Genomic DNA, 26,362 nt, shown 5'->3' on the forward strand with positions numbered 1-26,362 from the left:
AAAGCTTATATATATGTATATGCATGCATGTATGCATATATACATTATACATATAGAGGGAGGTAAAAGAAACATAGAGGTCAATGGATTGTGAATGTCTCTCAAGTGCACGGTCACATACAAGTTTAGAAATTGTAACCCAGAGGATGAAAATAGGGTAAGATTTAGCTTCAGTTACTGGGATAAGGTATAAAGGGCTGCATGGTTTCTTTCTTCTGCTATGCATGGACATAGTAAACGGGTCAAGGCATATTAGGAAAACCTCTCCTTCTGACAAATATACAACATAATGGGGCTTAGAATAATGTATGGGGTTGAAATGGGTTCTTCATCTCCTGCTACAAGTACTGGCTTTGGGAGATGGGTGGATACGGATTCACACGTATAGCATTACACTAGATATAAGGGTTAAGTGTTCTCACTTATGGCATTCAGGGCCAGTTTAATGAGAGACAGAGGACTGGGACAATATGAAGGATTCTCACCTTCGGCCACAGGAACCAGGCCCAAGAGTAAGTGTGGATGGGGCTCTTACCTTCACTGACACTCCTGACGTGGCTGTCTGGGCGCAGTGCCGCTGTTGCTTTAAATTAAAAAAAAAAAAGTATGAGTGGTGTTCCTTATCTGCCAGATCATGTCCCTCTTTATGACCCCCCTCCCTTCCCATCATTGTACCTCCCCACAATTATCTCTAATTGCAATAAAATCTACACATCCACATTATGGTGGGAACCACTATGAGCTGACCTACTCTGGCCACTCTATAAACTCAATTCATTTCAGCATAACCCTTCTGCACATTTGCCCATAGTTCACCACCCTAGTGTGTGGTCCCTGACATTACGTTTTCTTCCCACTATATCTGCTGTAGCTCCAGGTCCCATTAGTAACTTCCATACTGATACTCACAAACCATGACTCACCCCAAATTGTGTTTGCCCACCATGGTCTGTGCTTTTAAGTTGTAGCTCATCTTTTACCATCACGAACTCTGTTTCCTTCACCCTTATTCATGCCTTCACATGCAGTTATTGGCATTCCACCATGGCCCATCTCTTCCACCCTGCCTCATGAATTTCTCCTCTATCTCTGTTAGCCTATCATGACTCTGTTGTTTACACAATGGCATGAGCTTTTACACTTAACTGAAGTGTTTACAAATTATCTTTGTTTACGTAACATGACCTTTGCATCCACATAGAGTGTCCGAGTACAAGTAGGGGTACTTCTCTATAACCCAACCAAAACTACTTCATCATCAGTCATACTTAAGAAACCTGCAACCATATTATACCAAAACATGATCTGTGCAGCCAAACCTATGACCAGAGGCCTGCTTTTCAACAATGACCTGTGCCAACCCTTCTACCCAATGTGTCTTCGACCACGGATATGTTTAGGAAATCATTCCATCTGCTTCCTTGAGCTGGCATCTGTTTATCAACCAAACATCCATGCTGAACCATCATAGCCTGCCTGTCACGAGGCATGTTTCCTTCTTTGGCCTGTGATTTCTCAGTATGACATCATGCTTACGCATCTTGATGCTTGAAATACGATTTTCGGAGACATTCTGGCCCTAGTTCATTTACTTTAACTCGTCTTGGTTGGCTGAATTTAAAAAAACGAATTCAATAACAATTTTCTTTCAACTGGCGTTGTCGGGCAGATATTTATTTGTGTACATAAAAATACTTTCAGTGCCCTTACAGATTGATTAATGAGCTTAAAAATTAAGTGCCTTCTCCGTTTTTACTCTTTACCTTCAAAAACAATGGAATAATTCCTTTTTCAATAACATATGCTAAATAAGCTCTTTCGACCGATTCACATTTATCAGACGCAAACCATGACAACCGTATGGCCCTAGAACCAAAAGTATCCATTTGCCAATGCTTACACTATTTTACTATTGGATTATGTCAATAAGTAACGTTTTATACACAGACCCTGGAGAGAGGATTCCAATGTAGTTTTGTACTTTGATGGGAATGAGCCTTATTTTTAGTGTTATCCAGAATCCTTTATATCCACTAGAGGAATTTCGTTTAGCAAAAACACAAGTTAACCCAGTAGCATATTCGCAACAAGATACTTTTTTATTCTTTCTTCAGGGGGAACACATTTTTTTAAAACAAAATATTTACTTATTACATTTTCTCTTTTTTACAATGCATTTAGTTCAACAGCAAGTTTGTTAGGATATACATAATTACTGTGCATATTCGCCTCTGTTGGCCACTGTGAAAACTCCCCTGTTTACATTGTAACTGTAACAATAGTAACATTTAACTTTCCCAAGCTAGAGTATTGGTTTCCATGGGGTGTCGGGAGGAGAGTTTTGCTGTGCTGTGTAAGGTGTAGTGAGAGTATCCCTGCCTACACCTCCGAGTTGTAGGCAGCCGTCTGTCATTACCTTCTATAGCATGAGGCCGCTGCCATTCCCATGTATCTGAGTGCTCATGTCTCCTCTCTATCTGCATTTTCGAAGTTGGTTAGTACCTTCTAAAGTTTTGCAACTGGATTCCTACGAAGTCCCCTATTGTCCGCTTATCGGAGCGCTGCTTTCTCCGCCCTCACCCAGAGCAGCATTTCCACCTTCCATTGAGTATGAGGTGGGCCCTCTGTGGATTTCCAATGTCGAGCAATGTCTCTGCTACAAGCGCTAAGTCCAGGAATGTATTACCCACTTTCCCTGCTAGCTGTCTGCCTCTGGCTAAAAAAGCATATCTCTGCATTTTCCAGTCCCTGCTGGTCCAGGGTGCGCTCTAGGTCAGCTATTACCAGCCCTCAGAAATGCGTAATCACAGGAAAGCTCCACACCATGTGGCTAAAGTCTGCATTGGGGTGAGCACACATGGGGCAGCCTTTATCTGTCAGTTTGTACATAACATTCACCTAATGGGGTGTAAGGAAGGTAGTGTGAAGATAGTTCAATTGTGTATACATAAAACGTGTACTTCCAAGTCTTTCTTTAGGTGTCCCAGAGCGCACTCCCATTCCTTACCAACAAACTGCTGACCCAGTAAAAGCTCCCATCTGAAACCAAGCCGCTCCTAGTCATAGCCATCATCATTAAGTACAGCCACAACACCAGGTGCCAGCAGCTACCAAATGTCAACACCATTTGGAGTAAGTCATGGGTAGGCCTGGGTGGAGTCATAGTTCTGCTATGTGGAATTCTGCGAAGTGCAGAAAAAATTCCACTGGGCTCCGTGAGCGGTGGAGTGCCGTAAGGTGCGCTACTCAAGCTGATATTTAGCGCCGGAAGTTAGTCCCACGCAGCGCAAAAGGGTACTGCATCTTTCTGCCGCTTGAGTAGATGTTTTACTCAAGCAGCAGCTTCCTCAACACTCGGCAGGTTTCTCAGTACGAGCGGTAGGGACCTGCTGCGACCGCCCACATTAAGAAATCTTGGTGGAAGGTGGTCCACTGTGTGATTTTTCTTGCTTGTGCTCGAGCTGCCAGAGAGGAAAAACTATTCTCTGCAGAGTTTTTCAGAACTTCGCACTCCTATGGAGTGTGGAGTGGGCACACCTCCACAAACTCTGCTAGCGGAGCTGAATTCATCACCCGCCACTCTTCATGGGTAGGCGGCTCCTCATCTGGATTCCTGTAAAGCCAATGCAGTTCCAGGTAAGTGCCCCATACACCAGGAATTGCGCTCTGAGGAGATGACCATCCTCCAACAATGCATCTAGCTGTCGGAGGGTGTCATCTTCGTAGCAGTCTCATAAGGTTTTCAAGTCCACCTCTGCCCAGTATGTCATTTAATGTGCCATGAGATAACCTCCAGTGGCACCACCAGGGCGTACAGTGGCTGTTCCCAAAACTGCTTCGTCACCTCCTTTCAGCAGTGCACGGTCACCACTCTCAGCCTGGTTTCCCACAGGGAACACATACATGTGAACATTCAAACGCACATCTCTCAGAGACTGACACAGTAATTTCAACATCTATTTGCTTCCCCTCTGTCCTTTTTTCGCAGTTTTAGTTCTCTGTTGCTGTCTTGTTTGTTCTTGGGGACTGTTGTAATTCCTCAGTATCTTATTTCTAATGAGCACCCGTGAAGACACCTTTAGAAGTGCACTGCTACTTTATACTTCACATAAAATCGTTGGACAAGGGACTTCAATTTTAAGTGACTAATAAATGAGCAAAGGATACTGAAAACAATCTCCTGTCAATGCACAATGCATCTTGGGATGTGACGTATGTAGTCTATTGACATAGAGGCAATTTTAACTCATCTGAGTCCAAGAATGTTCTATATAATGCACAGCACATAAACAGATAATTCATAAGTTTGTAGCATAGCAAAAAGTCAGCGGTCTCATATGTGCCTCCCAATTCTGAGCTCTTCTTTCCCACATATTACCCTGTATCCCCGCCCTGACCTGTTATTCATTGGCATTTACTTTGCTTACACACACTGGCCTGTATTTCCACCAAACCCCTTGAGTAGATTCAGCTTCTTCACCATCTCCCTTGTTCTGATCAATTTTGGGTTGCTCCACAAACTGCTTCTCCACCTTGACCTGTGCCTTTCTAAACATCTTCCTTGCTTATCTAACTTTACCTGTTCTTCGTATCATTGCCCTTTATTACTCACCTTGCCCTGTTCTTCTCCACAATATTCTTTGTTAACTTACTCTGATTTGTGCATCAACTCCATCTTTTCAATACCCACCCAGACTATTTGTCCCTACTGCCTACAAGCGGCCCTTCTGCCTCCTTGCTTATCCACCCTGACCTGTGCTTTCTTATCACATGGCTTTTTCTCATCATGTTTCAGCACCAATTCCCCTGCATCTTAACATTGTCTACTATTTCCTCCACACGTACTTCTGATTAAGCTTGACTGGACATAAAAATTAAGACTGTTCAAACCAGCCTACACTGCAGGAGCCAAAAAAAAACCAAGGTGATGGGTTGAATGCTTGAATTATTCACAGCCACTGGAAATCACTCAGGGACGCATCCTAATCCATCGTTTTTCAGCCACCATGCCACCTCAGTTTGGACCCAGCCATTTGGGAATCAGTCTTGACCCTGCTCCTCGTGGGAACAGTCAAGCCCAAGCTTCCAGGCCAGGTCCTCCCTGAAACAGAACACAAGCAACCCAGGACTATTGTTTCCCTCATTAGGGCTTTTAGCCAGATATAGCTTGGTTCCAGTGGCACAACGAGCCTGGGACCCATGTCTGGGCAGACCTGGCACACATAGGGCATTAAATGCAAAAAGAACAAAGTGATGGATGGAATACTTGAATTTATCTCAGCCACTGGCAATCATTCTGGTCCACATCCAAATGCATCAGTTTCCTTTCACCTCAAATTAGACCCAACTGTATGCACATCAGTGCTGACCCTGATGGGGACAGCTCAGTTCGAACTGCCAGGCCATGTCCTCGTTAAACTGAAACACAACATACCCAGGACCGGTTTCACCCTCTTTAGGGCACTGCATCCAGGTATAGCTTGTTCTAGGGCACAGTAAGCCCAGGACCCACATCTGTGCATACCCGGTGCACGTAGGGCATTAAATGCAAAAACAACAAGGTGATGCTTGAAATGATTTCAGGCATTGGCAATCCCTCCGGGATGCATCCCAATACATAATTTTTTGCCCACCATGTTTCCTCGATCTGGACCCAGCTATATGCAAATCATTTTGACCTTGCTCCTCATGGCAACAGTCCAGCCCAAACTGTCAGGCGAGGTCCTCCCTAAACACCAGCAACCCAGGACCAGTTTCACCCTCATTAGGGCTCTTCAGCCAGGTATAACTTGGTTCCATTGGCACAGTGAGCCCGGGACCCAGGTCTGGGCATACCCAGAGCGCTTAGGGAGTTTAATGCAAAAACAACAAGGTGATGGATGGATTACTTGAATTAATCTCAGTCACAGGCAATCACTCTCACTGCAGGAGGCCTCTCTAGAATGGGGCCATGAGGACGTTGCTTTGGTCGTCCCAGTTTGCCTTAATCTGAAAGCAACACCCTAGTGTATAACCCACTTACAAAAAGTCAGAGGTGCAGAATGATGGGTCTGGCCATGCTCTACATTACAAACTATGGTGAGAACTTCCACTCCATAACCCATCCATTACTCCGGTCTTTCCACCTATCATCTGTGCATCTCGCTATGGCTCAATGTCTGCTTCCCGATCCAACTCTATATCCTTCCACTCTGCCTCACCCTGGCCTTACATTCTCTCTTATCCTACTAACCTCGAATTACACGTCACAGGTCAGGTAGTGCAGACTTTATTCTTTTCTATTCTCTCTCCTTTTCAGACAGTGACAAGTGGCGCCAACAGCAATTATACTCCAGCAAAATCCAACACTCCACGGAGATACAAGCACATTATAAAAAACTTGAAATAGAAGCTTTGATCAATATAAATAAATGCTGAAAACAGCCGAGGTAAAGCATTAAGGTTAATTAGCAAGAACAACATAACAAGTGAGGTCACTGCGGGGCACAAAGAAGCACTAGATATTTCACATAAGAGCATACAGGACACAAGATCACAAAAACGTGACAGTGGAGAAACGAGCAGCTCTCAGACATGTCTGGATGTCAGAGAATGGAAGATAAAAGAAATATTTCAAAGCGAGCAGACAGCATTGCAGAGGTGCCTGGGAACCATCAGAGAGTGAGATCATAGGGCATCTCTTAAGTGATGAATAATTAGGAAATTGAAAGCACGAGAAAAGGTAAAATAACAAGTCATGTCTACAGTAGCAAACAGTAACGATGATACATGTAGAAATGGGACAGTGTCAGCCTCCCGAGAAATACAAGACAGCACGAAAGAGGATAACGTCAAAACCAATATCTGAGTAAGGAAGAAATGGGACAGAGTGTTAGCCTCCTGAGAGATAACTGACAGCACGAGAGAGGGTTACGTCATAGCCAGTATCTGAGTAAGCAAGAAATGGGACCGAGCGTCAGCCTCCCGAGAGATAACTGACAGCACGAGAGAGGGTAACATAAGTGCAAATATATGAGTAAGCAAGAAATGGGACGTGTCAGCGGCAGCTCCGCCGCTATGGTGAAGGAGCATCGCCCCCCGGCCAGCAGCTGCAAATTGAAAAATAAAAACAATATTAACAATGTTTACTATCGTTTTTATTTTTCAAGTGGTGGGCCAAGTGGGATGACTGGGACAGAGGGGGAGTGGTATACACTTCCCTCACTGCGCATATGTGTTTGACCAGCTACCTCAGGATGGCCAAACACACATGCGCACTGAGCTGTCTCCAACCTGCCACTGTTCTGCTGGTTTGGAGAGAGCAGGCACAAGCTACCAGCCTGGGAGAGCAAAGCCAGGGAGCTCAGGCCAATCCTAATGCTGCTCTCATGTTGCCAGCAGCATGAAAGCAGTTAGGACTGGCCGCAGGGCAGGCTCGGAACCTGTGTCTGCAGTGAGTGGAGGCAGAAGAGTGGCACGGCTGCGGCAATGCGGCGAGTGAGGTACTTTTTTTTTATTTGTAATATTGTTGTCTTTGTTTTGAGCCCCTCCTCCTCCGCAGCTTCACTCCAACAGGAGCTGCCACTGGACAGAGTGTCAGCCTCACAAGAGATAACTGACAGCACGAGAGAGGGTAACAATAACTGCAAGTATGAGTAAGCAAGACCCAGCCACAATTAAAGCCCTCACAAGAAAGCCGGGTGCAAAGTTCATAGCTCGAGAAATCACAGGGCATGTGTAAGAAAGCAGAGCTCAGTCAGATAAGGAGACACCCCAGAGCACAAGAGGCAGCAAAACAACTATTTCTGGGTGGACAGGCCACAGCAATGACATCTCAAACACACATTAACAAAGCCAATAGGTCTGGCATCAGCAAACTAGTGCGATGTGTTTATTCTTAGCAAGCATGCGGCTATAGGTAGAAGAAAAAGAAAACGTGCCTCTGCCAAATCGTGGGTGCCATTGCCTTCCAGTAAAAAATGTAATAAAAAAAATAACTATCACTGATCATTTGAGTGCTTCCTACCACTCAGAAGTATGTATAATATGTATTAAAAGCCTTTCAACGCAAATGCACGTCACAGGAAAATAACATTCTTGCTGGTGAAAATAAGGTGTACTATTGCCTTTGAATTACTGAACTTGAAGACATATTTTAAACCCACAAGAATGACTAAAAACATTTAAAAAATAACTGAATGAATAAACCATTTCTAAACTGGATTATTCACTTACCAGCCCTGATACAGAAAAGTACGATTTTAGGCGGATGTGCACATGTGCTCGAGTAAAAATACGGTCACTCATTGTACAAGGCAGACAATAGGTGAAGTGGGAGCGTTTACCCACATTGTACACTGTGGCGGGTGGGGGCAAAATATGAATGATAGCTGAACAGACCAGAGGATAAACAGGGCTGAACCAAAGTCCCTCAATGTATATACATACGTATTTTTATCTACATTGTTGTTATTACATGAGGCTAAAGACACAACTTAAGCGGTTTCCAGGAGAGACCCAAAAAGGACACAGTGACACAAAAAATAAGGACACAAAAGAAATGCCTAGGAAAGCTGAGATCTAAATAAGAGAGTTATGAGAGTAGGTTGGAGAGCATACGGGCTTGCCTTACAGAGGGCAAGTGGGCAGCAATTCTGTGTTTCTCAGTCCCAAAAGTATTTACCCCCTCTAAACGTAAGTGATGTAGTAGCCTTGTCCTTGAAATATTGCTCTGCTGTTAGCCCTAAATAGTACTGGGCCTTTTAGTCTATGCTAAAATATGCGGATTGGTGCTGCACTACAATATTCACAACTACCCACCGTACACATGCAGCCTCTTGTGATAAAGCCACTACTCTAAACTCTTTTTTGGAAAACTAAGTCCCTGAAGGGGGCGGGGGCTGCAAGCCTTCAAATTCTAGAGAAGCTCGCAAATCAGACAGGAGCTGTGCCTCAGCAGTGGCTGTGGGGTGGGAAGGTTCTAATGAGCTTTTAGGGAAGTAGCCAAAACCGATTCACCGCTGGACGACTGGGCAAACCATGATATGCGCCCATGAATTAAGAGGATTTCCTTGTAAAAACAACCCAGGCCCACAGTGTTTCCTTAAGCAAGATGCCCCACTGGGGAAGAACCGCGCCAGCCTGTAAACGCCAAATGAAATACTGGCTTCTATCAACAGGCCATAGGGGAAAGGCAAGCTCATTGTCCTGCGCTTTCCAGGACACCCTCCCTAAAGACACGACCGCATTCCTCTGCAATAGCTCCTGGTATTAATTAGCGTGAGTGCAAATGGAGGGGAGAGTTGATGTATTCCCTTACCCTCCTGCTTTTAAAACTGTAATAAAAACTTTCAAATTAAAATATATGCCACTGCGTCTTAATGAAACTGTCAGTCTCAGGAAGTGAGTGGGTTCCCAGCTTAAGGGCTGGTGATTGACTCATGTCAAAGGTCTGTTAGCCTCTCCACATTAAACATCAAAGCCTGCCGCTCATTTCTACTCTGCAGAGGCACACATGTTATACCCGAACATCAAATGTAACCAGAACTTCCATTCAGCATGTATACACATACAATGTCCCCCCACCATGTAACAAACACCCTTGGCTTCTATTTAGCATTTATGCCTATGCAGTGATGCAATGCCACACATCACCCAGGGCTTCAGTTTGCCATACATAAGCATACAAGGGCCCAACACCACACAACACCCTGGGCTTCCATTTAGCCAATGTACACATGTAATTCTCATAAGCCATGCAACACCAGGGCTTCCATTTAGTATGTATACACTTGCCATGCCGAAAGCCTTGATTCCATTCAGCATACATGCACATGCAGTGCCCCAACACTATACATAAGATGGGGTTCAATTCAGTATATTTAAACAGGCTTTCATTCAGCATAATTACGTATGCAATGCCTCATAACCACACATTACCCAGGGCTTTATTCAACGTACATAAATGCCGTACATCATCCCAGGGCTTCCATTCAGCATATAAAAACATGCAGCGTCCCAAAACCATACAACACACAAGGCTTCCATTCAGCATATTTAAACATGCAATGCTCAAAACCATACATAACCCAGAGCTTCCATTCAGCCACAACAGCATACATCGCCATGGCTTCCATTGAGCATATAAACAACTGTATTGCATATATTACCCGGGCTTCAATTCACCATGCATACATAGGCAATGCTCCAATACTATATATCACTAGGTCTTCTGTTCAGCATATAAACACATACACTGCCACAGCACCATACATCACCCAGGTCTTCCACTAAGGTTATAAATGCATGCAGTGCCTCCCTCCCAGCACCATACACCACAAGATCTTTCATTGAGTTTATATTTACACGTAATGCCCCAAATACCATACTAACATCTAAGGAGTTTGCTCAGCTTAAATAAGCAATCAATACCCCAACACCATACATCACCCAGGGATTCCATTCAGCATGTATAGACATGGAATGTCCCTTCACTAGAGCTTCTATTCAGCATAACTACACATGTAATGCTCCAACTCCTCACATCACCCAGAGCTTTGTGTCAGCAAATGTACACATGCAATTAACCAATTGCATGCATTAATTAGGACTTATTTTCAGCATATACAAACATGCAATGCCCCAACACCATATATCACCCAATGCTTCCATTCAGCATACATATACATACAGTATATTAATGCACAAAGCTAAAATTCCACAGAAGGTCATATGTTCGCTCTGAGTAGTATCACACAGAAGAAAAGATACTTACCTTCAGTAAACCCTTATCTCTGGAGACTCTAACTTGCTGCAGATTCCTTACCTTAGAATTATCCCTAGGCATCAGACTGGATCTGGAAACTTGATCATGAGCAGACCCCCTGCACGCTGGTAGGTGTCATCGTTGGTGTCATCCATGCTGGAAATTACATGAATGGTGTCTATATAGGCGCACCCCCCAACATGCTGGGGTCAGGTGTTTTTTTGCAACTTTCAACACCAGAAGCATGGAGCCACGAAGAACACTGACCACTGGTGTGTGGAACTAGGCCCTGAAGAGACAGCAGTCCTGTACCTATAAATCCATTCGCACAGCGGAGAGGATGGGTGGGTCAGTAAGGAATCTGAAGCTAGTCAGAGGGCCTGATTTAGGTTATGGAGAAGGGAAATACTCTGTCGCAAATGTGATAGATTTCCTGTCCACCATATTACGACCCCATTATCTCCTATAGGGATCATAATACAGCAGATGGGATATCCATCACATTTGTGACGGAGCATTCCCTCGGCCAAGACCTAAATCAGGCTCACAGCCTCTACCAGATAAGGAGTTACCAAAGGTAAGTAACTTGTTAATCTGAGAGAGGCTTCTAGCTGAAGATTCCTTACCTTAGATTAGATGCCAAAGCAATACCTATCCAGAGGTGAGTTTGAAAAGTTGATTTAAACTAGGAAATCCTGCAGGACCGAACACCCAACGTGCCTGACCTGACAGATCTGATTGTCCAGGCAGTAGTGCTTGGTGAATGTATGCAGTGAGGCCCACGTTGCTGCCTGGCAGATGTCCAGGACCAGAACACATCAGCCTAATGCAGTGGTCGCAGCCTTTGCTCTAGTGGAATGAGCATACTCACCCTTTGAGAGTTGCTTCTTGGCCAATACACAGGAGATTTTAATGAAGAGCATGATCAATCTGGAGATGGTGCCCTTCTGCAACTCCAACGTATCCACACAAAAGGTTGATTGTCCACCCACAATGATTGTGTTTGTTCTTTCTGGGCCCAGCCAATGGAGTCTTTCCTCTTCCTTAGAAGGATGAGGCAGAGCATAAAAAGTAGGCAAGGTAATGGACTGGCCTACACGGAACAGGGTACCTGTTGCTGGGAAAAAGGATGCTCGAGTCCGAAGGGCCAGTTTATCTGAGAAGAAAGAGGTGTATGGAGGTTGAGATGACAATGCCTGAAATTCACTGACCATCCAGGCAGATGTACTTGCCACCAAAAAGGCCACCTTAATGGTTAGAGCCTAAGAGGTCAGGTATGAAGCACCTCAAAGGGAGCAAAAACTACAAAGGTAAGAACTAAGTAAGGTGCCATTGAGGAATACTGAAGGAAGCCAGAGGAAATAAGTGTTACAAACCTTTAATTAACCTATTTACAATAGGGGACTGAAGAGGGAGGCTGATTTGGCAGCCGCAGGAATGTGGATATGGCAGACAAACAACCCTTTAATTTGCCAAATGCTGAGACCTGCTTCGCTAGGGTAAGGATAAACAAAAGAACTTAGGAAAGGGGTGAAGATAAAGGGTCAACCTGTTCGGCTGTACACCATGCCACAAACCTCCTTCAATGGTAGGTGCATGCCATTTTGGTAGGGGTACACCGAGCTGCCAAGATAACATTACAGATTTTGGGCAAAAGGTCGAAACCTATCAACTGCTGTCACTCATTCTCCACACATGAAGGCGGAGCATTGACAGGTTCGAGTGGAGAATCCTCCCCTGCTGCTACAACAGAAACATCCTTCTGAAGAGGCAGCATGATTGAAGGCTCGATAGTCATACTTAACAGCTCAGGGTACCAGACTCTTCGAGCCCAGTCCAGAGCCTCAGGATCAAATCAAATCAAATTAGGGGTTTATAAAGCACAACTACTTACCCATAACTGTTTCAAGGTGCTAAGGGGGGTTTTACTCTGAGCTTCAAAGAGCCAGGTTTTGAGGTCCTTTCTGCATTGGAGTAGTGATGGTGACTGCCTGAGGTGCAGGAGCAGGGTGTTCCAGCTCTTTGCCCTGAGGTAGGTGAAGGATCTCCCACCAGCCGAGGTCTTTGTATGCGGAGTAAGGTGGCTAGTGCTTGTTGAGCGGGGTGGAGAGGTTTGGTGGGGGAGTAGAAGCTGATGCAGTGGTTGAGGTAGGAGAGTCCTAGGTCATGGCGGGCCTTGCAAGCGTGGACGAGGAGCTTGAAAATAATTCTCTTCTCGATAGGAAGCCAGTGGAGGTCTCTTAGGTGATGGGAGATATGTTAACGGCAGGGAATGTCCTGGATGATTCTGGCGGAGGTGTTTTGTTCCAGGAGGAGTGGTTTTGCATGTGCTGTAATTTCTTGATTTTCTTCTGGGTGGTACCGGCGTAGAGGGCGTTGTCATAGTCGAGTTTGCTGGTAACCAGGGCATGGGTCACAGTTTCGCGGCAGTCCTTTGGGATCCATTTGTAGATCTTCCAGAGAAGTCGGAGTGTGTGAAAACAGGAGGATGTGACTGAGTTGACTTGGCGGGTCATGGTGAGCGATGAGCCCGGGACTACGCTGAGGACAGATGGGTGGTTTGGTGGGGTGGGGGGTGCCGAGGGTTGATGGCCACCAGGAGTCGTGCCAGGCTGATGTGGATTGTCCCAGGATGAGGATCTCGGTCTTGTCAACTTGAGGCAGCTGTCCTTCATCCAGGTGGCAATGACTTCTATCTTGTTGTGGGATGACTTGGGCCTGGTCATTCCTGATCTTCTTGTGAATTCTGGGCAGGAGTGGTATGGGAGGAAAGGTGTACAGGGGGCCTGAGCTCCACTCAAAGAAAAAGTGTCTCCACGAGAGATCTGCCTTGGTAACTCCAGCGTTCAGAAGAACTGACATTGCACATTCTCGGCAGCGGCAAGCAGATCTAACCATGGCTCTCCCCACTGCTGAAAGAAACAGTGTACCACCTTGTGATGGAGACGCTATTCATAATCCACTAGGCATCTTCAGATGAGTTTGTCCGCTCTGGCATTCAGGGATCCTGCCAGGTGTTGAACCACCAGGGAAATGCCCTGACATTCCATCCATGTCCAGAGACGTAGGGCCTCCTGACAAAGGGTCCACGACCCCACCCCTCTCTGTTTGTTGCAGTACCACATGGCGGTGGTGTGGTCCTTGAGCACCTGCACTAGCCTTCCATTGATGAAGAGTACAAAGTTTTCTATGCCTGTTGGATTGTTCGTACCTTGAACAGGATGATGTGGATTCCGGATTACATCAGAGACTAGAGGCCTTGGATCTCCACCTCTCCCACATGGCTCCCCCAGACCATAAGTGACACATCTGTCACTACTTGCGGATCTAGCTGGAGAAGTGAGTGGGGTCTGCCAATAACCCACTTGCAGTTTGTTATCTACCACTGCAGATCTTTTGCAGTGCCCTCTATGTCCTCTGGACCATGTTGGAGAGATTTCACTAATGATGCACCACTGGAATTTCCAGTTCCCCTGCAGAGCCTGTACATGGCAGAGGGCATGTGTCACAAACTGGATGCAGGAGACCTTGAGCAGAAATCCAGGATAGAGACTGAAACATCGGTATGATAGGCTGAATTTCAAGGACTCGCTGTTCAAGGAGGATAAGCCGAAACTTCACTGTGTCCAGAACAGCTCTGATGAAAGACAGTATCTGATAGTGACTTCTAGTTGCAGATTCCTGACCTTAGAATTTTCCCAGACGTCAGACTGGATCCGGAGATTTTTTTCTTCGAGCAGTACCCTTGCGCGCCGTCAGGAGGCGTCGGTCGACTTCGCATCCGTCGTTGGTGTCGTGGTCGCCGTGATGATGTCTGGGTCGAATATAGGTGCCGCCTCGGTGCGATGAAGTCAGTTCTTTTCTTTCCGCGCCATACGCTGATCTGGAGAAGAGCTATACTGGTCACTTTTTGACCAGCCTCAACACTTTTGTTGAATTTTCTGGTGACTTTTGGTGCGTCTAGGATGTCTCCGACGACCGGGTTCATGCCTTGTGAGGATTGTCACCGAATGATGTCGGTGATGGATCCACATCGGGTCTGTTTGTGGTGTCTGGAGTGCGACCACGACCCGATGTCGTGCCAGGCCATGCATCTGAAGGCTGACGCGATGCGGGAAAAGTGTCCACTTTCTTCCCTCCGTCTGCAGAGCCTGTTTCTGGGTCCGCACCACGCCTCCCAGAATTTCCGGGAGCTCGAGCGACCCCTGCCCAACTAGAATAATATTATGAGGCAATGTACCTCATATTTGGGCAGTCCGACCCCTCTGCAGCGCCTTTGGGGCCTGGAGCTAGGAAGGGGGCCTTTCGGCTCCACTCCGGCAGCTCCAGCCATCGAGGGTCCCTCCAGAACCGTGTCGGCGTCGGTCGTACCATTGAGACCTTCCCTGGCGAAGTCGTTGCCGCTGTCGGCCAAGTTCACCATAAAATATGGACTGGACATGACTGACTCTCTGAGCAGATCGGTTGCATCAACAGTGGCATTACAACGCCATGCCTGGTTAAGAACTTCTGTTTTTTTGTGTGATGTTCAACAGACCCTCATGGACATGCCCTTTGATGGTGCTCATCTCTCCGGAGATAAGGCAGACTTTGCGCTGGAGAAATTCAAGGATTCCTGGGCTACAGCTCGGTCCCTTGGACTTTACACTGTCCCCAGCCCACACCAGTCTGCCTTCTGCCCCTTTTGTGGACACGGAAGGGGCTCCCTGTCGCGTCCCCTCCCTAGCCACCATGCCACGCAAGCTGTACAGCCCCTGCGCAGCCAGGGATGTGAAATCCCACTGGCTCGTGGAACAGGGAACCAGAGGTCTGCCCAGTCCACCCCCACCCTGGCTGTAGCCTCCAACCTTCCTAGTCCATCTCCTCACCTAAGACCAGCTGGTAGAAGGATGAGCTATCACCTGCCCCACTGGGAATCCATCACGACAGACAGGTGAGTTTTGCTGATCGTTCTAAGGGGGTACTCCCTCTCCTTTGAGACATCCCCTCTGGCCATGCCTCAATCATTTGGCCCTCCAACGGAAGATCATTTGGCACTTCTCTATGAGGAAGTTACAGCTCTTTTGGCCAAGGGGGTCATAGAGAGGGTTCCTTCACCAAAAGTAGACTGTGGTTGCTATTCCTGCTACTTTCTGGTGCCCAAGAAGGACAAGGGCCTGAGTCCTATCCTCGACTTCAGAACCCTTAATCTCTTCCTCAGAAAGCTGAAGTTCAAAATGCCCACCTTGCCTCAGGTCCTTTCTGCCTTGGACCCAGGAGACTGGATGGTGGCACTGGAAGCTTATTTTCATACACCCGTCTTGCCTACCCACAGACGCTACCTACGATTCATGCTAGGTCACAAGCACTTTCAGTTTACCATGCTCCCCTTCGGCCTTACCAACGCCGCTCCAGTGTTCTTGAAAGTCATGGCTCATCTGCGCAGGTTGGGAATTTCAGTCTTTCCCTACGTCGACGACTGGCTGTTGAAGGCAGACACACCCCAGAAAGTCATCTCCCACCTTCAGACTACGGCAAACTGCCTACATTCATTGGGGTTTACTATAAACATGCCGAAGTCACACCTACTCCCTCTCAGAAGCTCCCCTTCATCGGAGCCGTTCTGGACACAGCACAGTTTCGGGCCTATCTTCCTGATCAGTGAGTCCGGGATATTAGGGCTACGATTCTGATGTTTCAGCCTCTCTCCCCCATTTTTCGGTGAGAATGACTCTGAGGCTGCTTGACCTCATGGCCTCCTGCTTCCTATTAGTACCAAATGTCAGATGGCATATGCGGGCTCTGCAGTGGGACCTGAATTGCTAGCGGGTGCAGCACCATGGGAATCTCGCCGACATGGTCCAGATCTTGGAGGAGACTGCAAAAGATCTGCCATGGTGGCTTTCAAATGAGGATTGGGTCAGTGACAGATCCCTCTCCCTTCTCCAACCAGATCTCACAGTCATGGCAGATGCGTCACTTCTGGGATGGGGCAGCCACATGGGAGATGCGGAGATCAGAGGCTGCATGTCTCCGGCGGAGTCCGAGCTCCACATCAATCTTTTTGAGCTCTGGGCAATTTGGCTTGCATTGAAAGCATTCCTTCCCTCCCTCAAAGGGAAAGTGGTGTAAGTGTTCACTGACAACACCACCGCCATGAGGTATTGCAACAAACAGGGCGGAGTTGGGTCATGGACCCTTTGTCAAGAGTATCTACGCTTTTGGACATGGACAGAACATCAGGGCATTTCCCTGGTGGTTCAACATCTGGCGGGCTCCCTGAACCCCAAAGGAGATGAACTCAGCCATCGATGCATAGTCGATCACGAATGGCATCTCCATCCAGAGGTGGCGCAAGGTCTCTTTCAACAGTGGGGAGAGCCTTAGGTACATCTGTACGCCTCCACAGAGAACGCGCAATGTCTGCAGTTTTGCCCGTTGGAGTTTCCAAGGTGGTTCTTGCTCGGCGGCGCCTTTCATCTCGAGAGGAGCTCAGGCCTCCTGTACGCCTTTCCGCCAATACCACTTCTGCCCAGAGCTCTCAAGAAGATCAAGAATGACTGGGCCAGAGTCATTCTTATGGCTCCGAAATGGGCACAAAGAGTTTGGTACCCAGAGCTACTGAGCATGGCCACAGATCCTCCAATCAGACTGCCTCTTCGGGAGGATCTTCTAGCGCAGCAGCAGGGGACGGTCCTTTACCCAAACCTGTCCAGTTTCCGCCTTCTTGTGTGGAGATTGAGAAGCGGCAGTTGACGGCTTCTGACCTTCAGACCAAAGTCTGCGATGTTATATTGGTAGCTAAGTGTCCCTCCACCAAAACGGTATATGTCTGAAATTGGCACAAAATTGTGGCATGGTGCATGGACAAGTCCATTGATCCTCTCTCTGCCCCTCTTTCTGAGGTACTCATTCATTCTTTCACTAGCCTGTCAAGGTTCTGCTTTCGGCACTCTTAAAGGCTACTTATCAGCTATCTCGGCTTTTCTTAGATTTCCATATCAACCTTCCATTTTCAAATCCCCTATTGTAGGTAGATTTCTGAAAGGTCTAACCCACTTGTATCCTCCCACTCCATTTGTCATGCCTCAGTGGGATCTCAATCTTGTCCTCACTTATTCGATGTGTGCTCCCTTTGAGCCATTACACAATTGTCCCTTGCGGCTCCATAAACTCAAGACTGTCTTCCTGGTGGCTCTTCTCGCAGAGTGAGCGAGCTTCAGGCTCTTTCTTCCAAGCCTCCATTCTTGTCGGTACATCCTGAAAAGGTACTGCTTTGCACAAGGACCTTCTTTCTTCCCAAGGTTGTCACACCTTTTCATGTAGGCCAATACATCACTTTGCCTACTTGTCCATGCACCTCCACATCCTTCTCATGAGGAGGAGAGACTCGCACTAAAGATTTCCAGGTGGACGATCAACTCTTTGTTGGGTATGTGGGTACGAAGAAAGGGAAGGCGGTGCAGAAGCATACCATCTCACCATGGGTGCTTCTCTGCATCACAATGTGCTACGCTTTGGCAAAGAAGCAGCCTCCAGAGGTTTTGCGCGCTCATTCAACCAGAGCAACTGCTCCTACTACAGGAGTTTCTGTCCTGGACATCTGCCAGGGAGCAATGTGGGCATCATTGCACACGTTTACTAAACATTACCCCCTGGACAGTCAGGTCCACAGAGATGGCTATTTTGGTCTTTTGGTCCTGCAGGACTTTTTAGTATGATTTTGGTTCGCAGCCTACCTCCAAGGATAGCATTGCTTGGGTATCTATTCTAAGGTAAGGAATTTCCAACTAGAAGTCTCTATCAGATCAATAAGTTACTTATCTTAGGTAACAATTTATCTGGTAGAGACATACTCTACTTGCAAATTCCTTACTGACCAACCCATCCTCCCCGTTTACAAATTGATTTCTACGGACAGGGATTCCACTTGAAGGGCCTTAGCTCTGGTGCACAATTTCAGTGTTCTTCATGGCTCTGCGCTTTGGCGTGGAAAGTTGTGAAAAAAAACCTGAAGTCACCACACTAAGGCGGTGCCTATATTCGACCCCGAATTCATCACGGTGACCAAGACGCCAACGAAGGATGCAGAGTTGACAGATGCCACCTGACTGTGCACAAGGGTACTGCTTGAAGAAAAAAAATTCCAGATTCAGTCTGATGCCTGTGAAAATTCTAAGGTAAGGAATCTGCAACTAGAATATGTCTCTATCAGATAAATTGTTACCAAAGGTATGTAACTTGTTCGTCTGAATGGGGTCAGGTGTCACTTGGGCACATTGATAGTGAACTCCAGCGAGTACAGGAGGTCTGCCATAGTCTGGAGGTGGAAGACACCTGCCTTGAATGAACCCGCCTTCAACACCCAATCCTCAAAATGGGGCTAGACTGGCATCCCTGATCTCCACAGATGAGCTGCAACCACCACCATCACCTTAGTGAACACCCGAGGTGCGCTGGTAAGGCCAAAGAGGAGCACAATGAACTGAAAGTGCTTGTGACCTACCGTGAACTACTGGTAACATCTGTTGACAGGCAGGACAGGGATAAGCAAGTATGCGTCCTGCAAGTCCAGGAAGATAGGACTAGAGCAATCGTAAGCATTTTTAATTCCTCCTTTTTCAGGAAGAAATTCAGAGGATGCAAGTCTGGGATAGGACAAAGGCATCCATCCTCTTTGGGCACCAGAAAGTAATGGGAATAGCAACCACAACCTAGTTCTGATGCCAGCACCCTCTTTATGGTTCCCCTGACCAAGAAAGCCACCACTTCCTGGAAGAGTAAGAAGATATGGTCCTCCATCAGCCTGGTGCAAGAGGGTGGCATGGGTGAAGCTGTAGTCATGAAAGGGAGGGAGAAGCCCCTTTGGACAATCTGGAGAACCCAGCGGTCAGACATTATCAACATCCAGTGGTGCAGGTGATGGCGTATCCTTCCTGCCACTGAGTGCCTATGATGGCTGGAGGGCAAACTACAGCGGCTTGGACGTAGCGGCTGTCATGGGGTGGTGGGCTGGCCCCACTTCTGGCTACCTGATCCACTATGTTTGTGGGTACTGCATTCTTGGCCACCCAGGAGCTGGTGGATGGGAGGGTAGAGACACAGCTGGAAGCCCCTTCCATGGCTATGAAAGGAGCAAAAGACCGACTGGGGTTTGAGAGGGGCTGTGAAAAAGCCCAAGGACCTGTCCATAGCTCTGTTGTCCTTTCAGTGCTCTAGCGTTAAGTCCGCAGTGTCACTGAAGAGATGGGAGCAATCAAAGGACAGGTCCATGAGCGGGCCTGGACATCTCCACCAGTGGTTCTCAACCAGGCTTGGCGCTTAAGGGTCACCAACGATGAAACTGCTCTGCCTAGTGAGCCTGTTGTATCCAGCCCACAGCATATGGTGAACCTAGCTGTGTCCCTCCCGTCAGCAATAGCTTGGGAGAGTATGGATCAGGCCTTCCCTGAGACCACAGGCAGCACCTGTGCAACCAGGTCCTAGAGCGAATGGGGGTACCAGCCCAAAGGGCACGGGTGTTCACGGACCTCAGTACAAGGCTGGCGGAAGAATACATCTGATTTCCCAAGGTATCTAGCCTGTTGGATTCCCTGTCCAGTAGAATGGTAGGGAGTGTGCCAGGATTTCCTGTGGAAGTTTGGATCACCGAGCTCCCTGGGGTGGGTGAGGCAGTTGGGGGTCCCCTGAGGCGGGCGACTGTGGCAGACAATTGTCCTATTCACAATAGCCCATGTGCAGGGATTGGACCAGGACCCAAATAGGACGTCTATGATGGATTCATTAAATGGTAGAAGCACTTCAAAAGGTGTGACTCACAGCTGAAGCACTTTCATCAAGACGTTCGTCTTGACAGCCACAAAGGGCAGCTGGAGGTCGAGGACCTCGGCCGCCCTCCTCACCACCATAGCAAATGAGGCTCCGTAGTCACGGTAGGAGGAGAGACCAAGCCAGTATCTGGGGAGGTGCCCAGTTCACTGGTATCTGCCAAATCCTCTGTGACATCTAAGGGCTGGTATTCTTCAGAGTCCAGTGGCCCCTCCAAATCATCCCCAGTTCCTAAGCCATAAGTATAGGGTATAGGCTCTGGGCTGGATGGAATGTCTCCAGTTGGCACTGAAGTCAGTGTCGGATGATGGCCATGCAGGTCTGTGTAGGGGATGACAATTGGGACGGCACTGCCGGTGGGTGAAGGCGGTGCAGGGGACGTCGGAAGTGGGGTCAGTACCAGAGAAGGTTGAGGTGGCTCGATCAGCACCAGCCCAGATCCGTCAATGGATCCAAGGGGCCCGAACGGCGCCAGGGGCTCACCTACAGGTGGAAGGCCAGTAGGGGCCCCACTAAAACTTGTGGGGCCCAAAGATGTTTGGACGGGCCACCCAAATATGAGGTCTAGGGCCTCAAAAAATTCTCAGAGTTGGGTGGGGGTCGCTCCGGCTCTTGGAAGTTCGGGGAGATGCATAGGCAGTCCAGGTACAGGATCAACCACTGAGCTATGCCTCGAAGGCCGACACTCCCTCTTCTCGTCGAATGACTTAGATGGACGGGGCGGAATCGAAGACCTCTTAGACTTCTTGTTCTTTTTATGCTTGTGGGACTTAACCAAATGTCCAGATGACTTTGAGTGCAACAACAAGTGTTGGAGTGACACGGCAACGGATCCCAGGACCTTCCTCTTGACTGGGATTGAGACCATTTTGACATCACAGGTTGAGCAAAAAAGAGCTTGAAGGAGCGCTTTCTTAAGGCCTTGGGGTGCATGGCATGACAATCAACGCAGGTGTTAGAGTTGTGGTCCCGCTCAAACACCTAAGGCAGACGAGGTGTAGGTCCGACACCAACATTTGCCCTTGTCAGGCACATCAGGGCTTAAAATCAGCCTTCCTCACAGACTTCCCTGCCGTACTGGAGACAATGGGTCGAAAAGTGGTCAGTTAAAAAATGACTGGGGGTAGCTCTTCTCTGGATCTGCACTAACTGGAACAGAAACAGCTGATGTCAGCACACTGAGATGGAACCTATAGAGGCACCATGCACGTCACTTTCGGCGCCACAGATAGATGAACAATGCCACCTACCGGTGTGCAGGTGTATTGCTCACGGACACATTTCCAGATCCAGGCTGACCCATGGGGATAATTCTAAGGTATGGAATCTGCGGCAAGAAGTCTCTTTCAGATTTACCATTTACCATATATACACATGTAATGCCAGAACATCATGGGAGAGAGTTAAAAGTAAACGTAAGTACACATGCACTGACTCAATGCTATGACATATGACTTCCATTGAGTATATTTACGCATGCAGTGTAAGTACATCATTCATGGGGACTAAAATTCAGCGTAAGTAAACATGCAATACCTGGTTATGATAACAGAGGACTTGAATTCAGCATATATGTGCATCCAATGCCTGTACATGTTTAACAGGGCTAAAATTCAGTGTAAGTACAAATGCACTGTCTGGGTACTATATAACAAAATTCCATTCAACACATACAAACATAGACAGAAACCCTGGAAACCCACCTCACCCTCAAGGAACATATTGCCAAAAACACAAAGACAGCGTGGTAACAGCTCTGTTTTCCAAAGAAAGTCCAACAATGAAGTTCCAGAAAGGAATTTCATGGACATGGACCGACTGGCTTCAGAGCTGGTACTATTGTATCTAAATGATGAAAATTCCATACTCCGTGACCTCCCAGACCCCACAGTGGCACCCCTTAGGAGCACCCTACACGCCATAGCATGTCTAATCCAGGGCCTGAAGAAATTTGATTACATCACCCCAATCCTGATAGAACTCCATCCATTGCCGGCCTGCAGCGTCTTCAAAATGATTTACAGGATTGACTCTACGCTTCCGCAGTCCAGCAGACGACTACGCGGTGAGTCCTAATCAAGTGCAGAACACACTATGCGATTGGCCCTACCGCTTTGGCAAGCTTGTGGGAGGCGGAGAGGATGACCACCTAAACAGTCTGCCTGGGCACGTGCAGCAACATTGGGGACGGCTGGGCAGTATTCACTTAGCCGGCACTGGCCCTGTGCGCAAAACCCCACTGCCCATGGGACTGGAGTGACCAAGACTCGTTTTCACAATAACTGGTCTTTACTGGCACAAAACCAGGGCTGCTTGTGCTGCGGTGTTTGGATCGCAGGGAACATCAGCAAACGGGCCCTCCTCTGTAGGGTGCTACTGACTATCTATACTGAAGTACCCCTCCATCATTGCTCACTTTTCCGCCCCCCCTGCAATAAGCATGCCTGACGATGACGGGCGATGTGCGCAGAGTCCCCGCGACCATGATGCGACACTTGGTGCCAAGCTAGACTCAGTACTACAAGCAACAGGACATTCATAAACATCCTTGGAAACGAGGATAGATAATGTAGCTGCAGATCTGTCTACTACGTGCTGATCATCGCAAACATGCTGACAAGGTCACTGCAACAGAGCACGACATTGCGGGAATGCAGCCGAAAACACAACAGATGGAATCCTTCTTCCAGACCCTCTCTGATCACGTGGCTACCCTCGACAAGAGAGCAGAGGACCAGAAGGAAGACCCAGGCAGAAGTCAGACTTCGGAAGGGGCAGAAGGGCGGGATGCAGTAACGTACATGGAGCGCTGGAATAAGGAAATACTCCCAGCATTCGCCATCACAAAGAATTTCTCCATTGAACACGCACACAAGGTCCCAGCGTGAAGGTCACTGCCTGGTTCCAGACCTAGACCTTTAGTCATGCATCTGCTTCACTATAAAGACAGGGGTGCCATACTTGATGAAATCAGGAAGCTCACAGACCTTGCGGTGGATGACACACATGTTCTGTTTTTCCCAGCCTACACAGTGGCAGTACAGGGCCAACGTAACTCCTTCTTAGCTGTAAAACGGCACCTTTGCAGCTTAGAGATGCGATACTCACTTCTTTTCCCGGGGCGGCTGCACATAGAGTCAGAAGGAATCATTCACTTCTTTACTACCCTGGATGCCAACACAGACAAGAGCTGCGACTGCTGCCTCTCAAGGCATGCCTAGCTGGAGCAAATAATCGAAGAACAGCGTCAGGTGGTTCGGCAGGCTGTGACGGTGGTTGAGTCAAAACATCACCCCAGTGCAGAAAAAGACACAGCCAGGTCCTCTGAGGATGACAGCTCTACATCCACTTGGCCTTCACAAATGAACTCGGAAACACTGCCGGAGGTGACACCACAAACTGCCGACTCAGTGGTGTGGGCTAATAAGGCATTATAAGAACGCCACTCCTCCGTTTGTAATACTAAGGAAGTCCACCATCCACTTGTAGGGACTGGAGGGCTGACAGATGCATTCTCCTGGTTGATATGACAATCTCCCCTCTGCTCCCGTCCTCCCCTCTGGCGATCAAGCCTGCTGCTCTAACACTACTCCTGCAGGAGTGGGTGCATCTCCAACAGGAAGCTATACATTGATTGCTGTCACTCTGGGGCAACTGCGCTGCTGGGAGATACACCACCTTTCTGAGGCATTCGACCCCCTCCGCACTTGATATAGGGTGTAACTGGTAGTTCTGAGTTTGGACAGGTGCAGATCACTGTGTATAATTCCAAAGGTATTTGTTATGCCCTATTGTTTGATAATGTTGGCATTGTAAGTTATAGTTAATGATACGCATGCAACAGATTCCATAGATACACTTTTGACCACAAGCATCATGACGCCCTCCCGATTGGACCATAATGCAGTGGCCCCCTGACGACTCTAGCCATTTATATAAAAGATGACACACATTAAGGTAATATATTAGAATGTAAGCAGCATCCACTCTCCTAAACATTGATATGCTATTTACTCTACCTCAGGAGATGCTTCATACACATCACACTATTGCAGGAAACACACTTGGAACAACCAGAGGTGGTCAGGCTACAACCCCGCTGGCACAGACACATATTTGTGACGAGCTGCTCCTCATTTGCCAGAAGGGCCCTTATTTGGATCCAACCTGGGGTGCCCTTTATGACTGAGGAGGTGCTGACAGATGCTGAAGGTCGATATGTACAGACGAGAGGCAGCCTCAAACACTGAGCAAGCTTTCTTTCTACACGCAATCTCGCCCTGGAGTGGAATCCCTTGGCTCCTTAGGGGTGATTTCAACAGCGTCCTCGACATATACATAGACAGGTCATTCCCACCCTTGCCCTGCACAATGCCTGCATCTAATGCCCAGACATGGACCGACTGGCCGCAGAGCTAGCAACTCAGATATTTGGCATTCCAGAAACATTATCAACAGAGTGTACTCCTTTTATACAGCACCACATCACTTGCATATTTGAACTGACAGACTGGTGGGGACTGACAGCCTTGTACCATACATCACAAATACAGAATACCTAGGTCACATGCACTCAGGACACAACCCTCAATACTTGGCCCTGAGGTGTTTGGTGGGATGACCTCCATTCCGACCTGGTGCCTACAACCAGTGGCACTGGAGGACCCACCATTCTAGTCCTTGGTTGACGCTGCCATTACCACTTAATTTGAACACAGCAGACACACGCTCGAGTGGGATGCATCCAAGGTGACGTTGAGAGGGCATTGCTTGGGTGTTAACTGGAACATGTGTAGACAATTGGGCAAAAGCATTCTAGACATAGAAATTAAATTGCTGCATCTTGAAATGGAAGTGCTGCATACCACAGACTGTGGACCCTGACTGGCGAAGGCCAGACAGGAACACTTAACACTGCTAGAGCGTTTGCACTGCCTCAACTACACTGCACACTCGACCAAGACTCATGCTACAGCAGACAGAGCGGGCACACTACTCAACTGGCTCAACTGGTTAATCCGGCAGGAACAAACGACCAGTCCAATAGTGGGCTACACTTGCCGACAGGCACAGTGCAAGCAGTACGAAATACACTCAAAGCTCACCCATCACTATAACTCACTCTATACAACAATGATTACTGCCCCCGGAACGCATTACTGCATACCTAGAGTCCATATGTTTGCCAACCATTGCGCAGGAGCAATGCCTCGAGTTGGACGAACCGATAACGGTGATGGAGATAAAGGGTGCTATACACACTTAACACCTGGCCCGATGGACTCCCCATAGAGTTTTATAAAACATACGCCTCACTCTTAGAACCATACCTACAGGAGATACATGAGGAGGCTCTACAAGCTGCATCCCTCCCTGCCTCCATGAGGCAAGACACCATGGCCCTGGATGCTTACTGCCCACTAGCGCTCCTCAATTCTGACTATGAAATATTGCAAAAATACTCTCAGATCGCCTAGCTCCTGTGGTGCCTGTGTTGGTACATGAAGACGAAAATGGATTTGTACCAGCCTGAACCACTTCTTTAAACCTGCAGAGGTTTTTCAGGATTCTAGAATACACCCGACACTCTGGCCCAGATCAGGATGCCTAGTCCTCGATCTGGAAAATCCTTTGATTCTCTGAAGTCGTTTCTCTTTGCGGTCCTACTGAAGTACGGATTTGGGACTCGCTTCATACGCCTGATACACCTCCTATATACGCTGCCGACAGCAAGAATGAAAACGGGGACTCTCATATCAGACCCAATTACAGTACACAGAGGTACCCGCCAGTGATGCCCCCTTTCCCCAG

The 26,362-nt window shown here is 47.7% G+C and overlaps 1 protein-coding gene across 7 annotated transcripts in view; it reads right to left on the reverse strand.

The window, feature by feature from the left end:
* SCUBE3 (signal peptide, CUB domain and EGF like domain containing 3) overlaps positions 1-26,362 on the reverse strand; it is a 993,478-nt gene that overhangs the window by 355,557 nt on the left and 611,559 nt on the right. For 4 of the 7 annotated variants that reach the window (XM_069238809.1, XM_069238804.1, XM_069238806.1 and 1 more), the window contains exon 7: positions 536-583. The exons of the other annotated variants lie outside the window; for them this stretch is intronic. In XM_069238809.1, the coding sequence (XP_069094910.1) occupies positions 536-583 (48 nt within the window). The remainder of the gene's footprint in view (positions 1-535; positions 584-26,362) is intronic. 7 annotated transcript variants of the gene reach the window in all.

This window comes from Pleurodeles waltl, chromosome 6 (genome assembly GCF_031143425.1).
Source record: "Pleurodeles waltl isolate 20211129_DDA chromosome 6, aPleWal1.hap1.20221129, whole genome shotgun sequence".
NCBI classification, from domain to species: Eukaryota; Metazoa; Chordata; class Amphibia; order Caudata; family Salamandridae; genus Pleurodeles; species Pleurodeles waltl.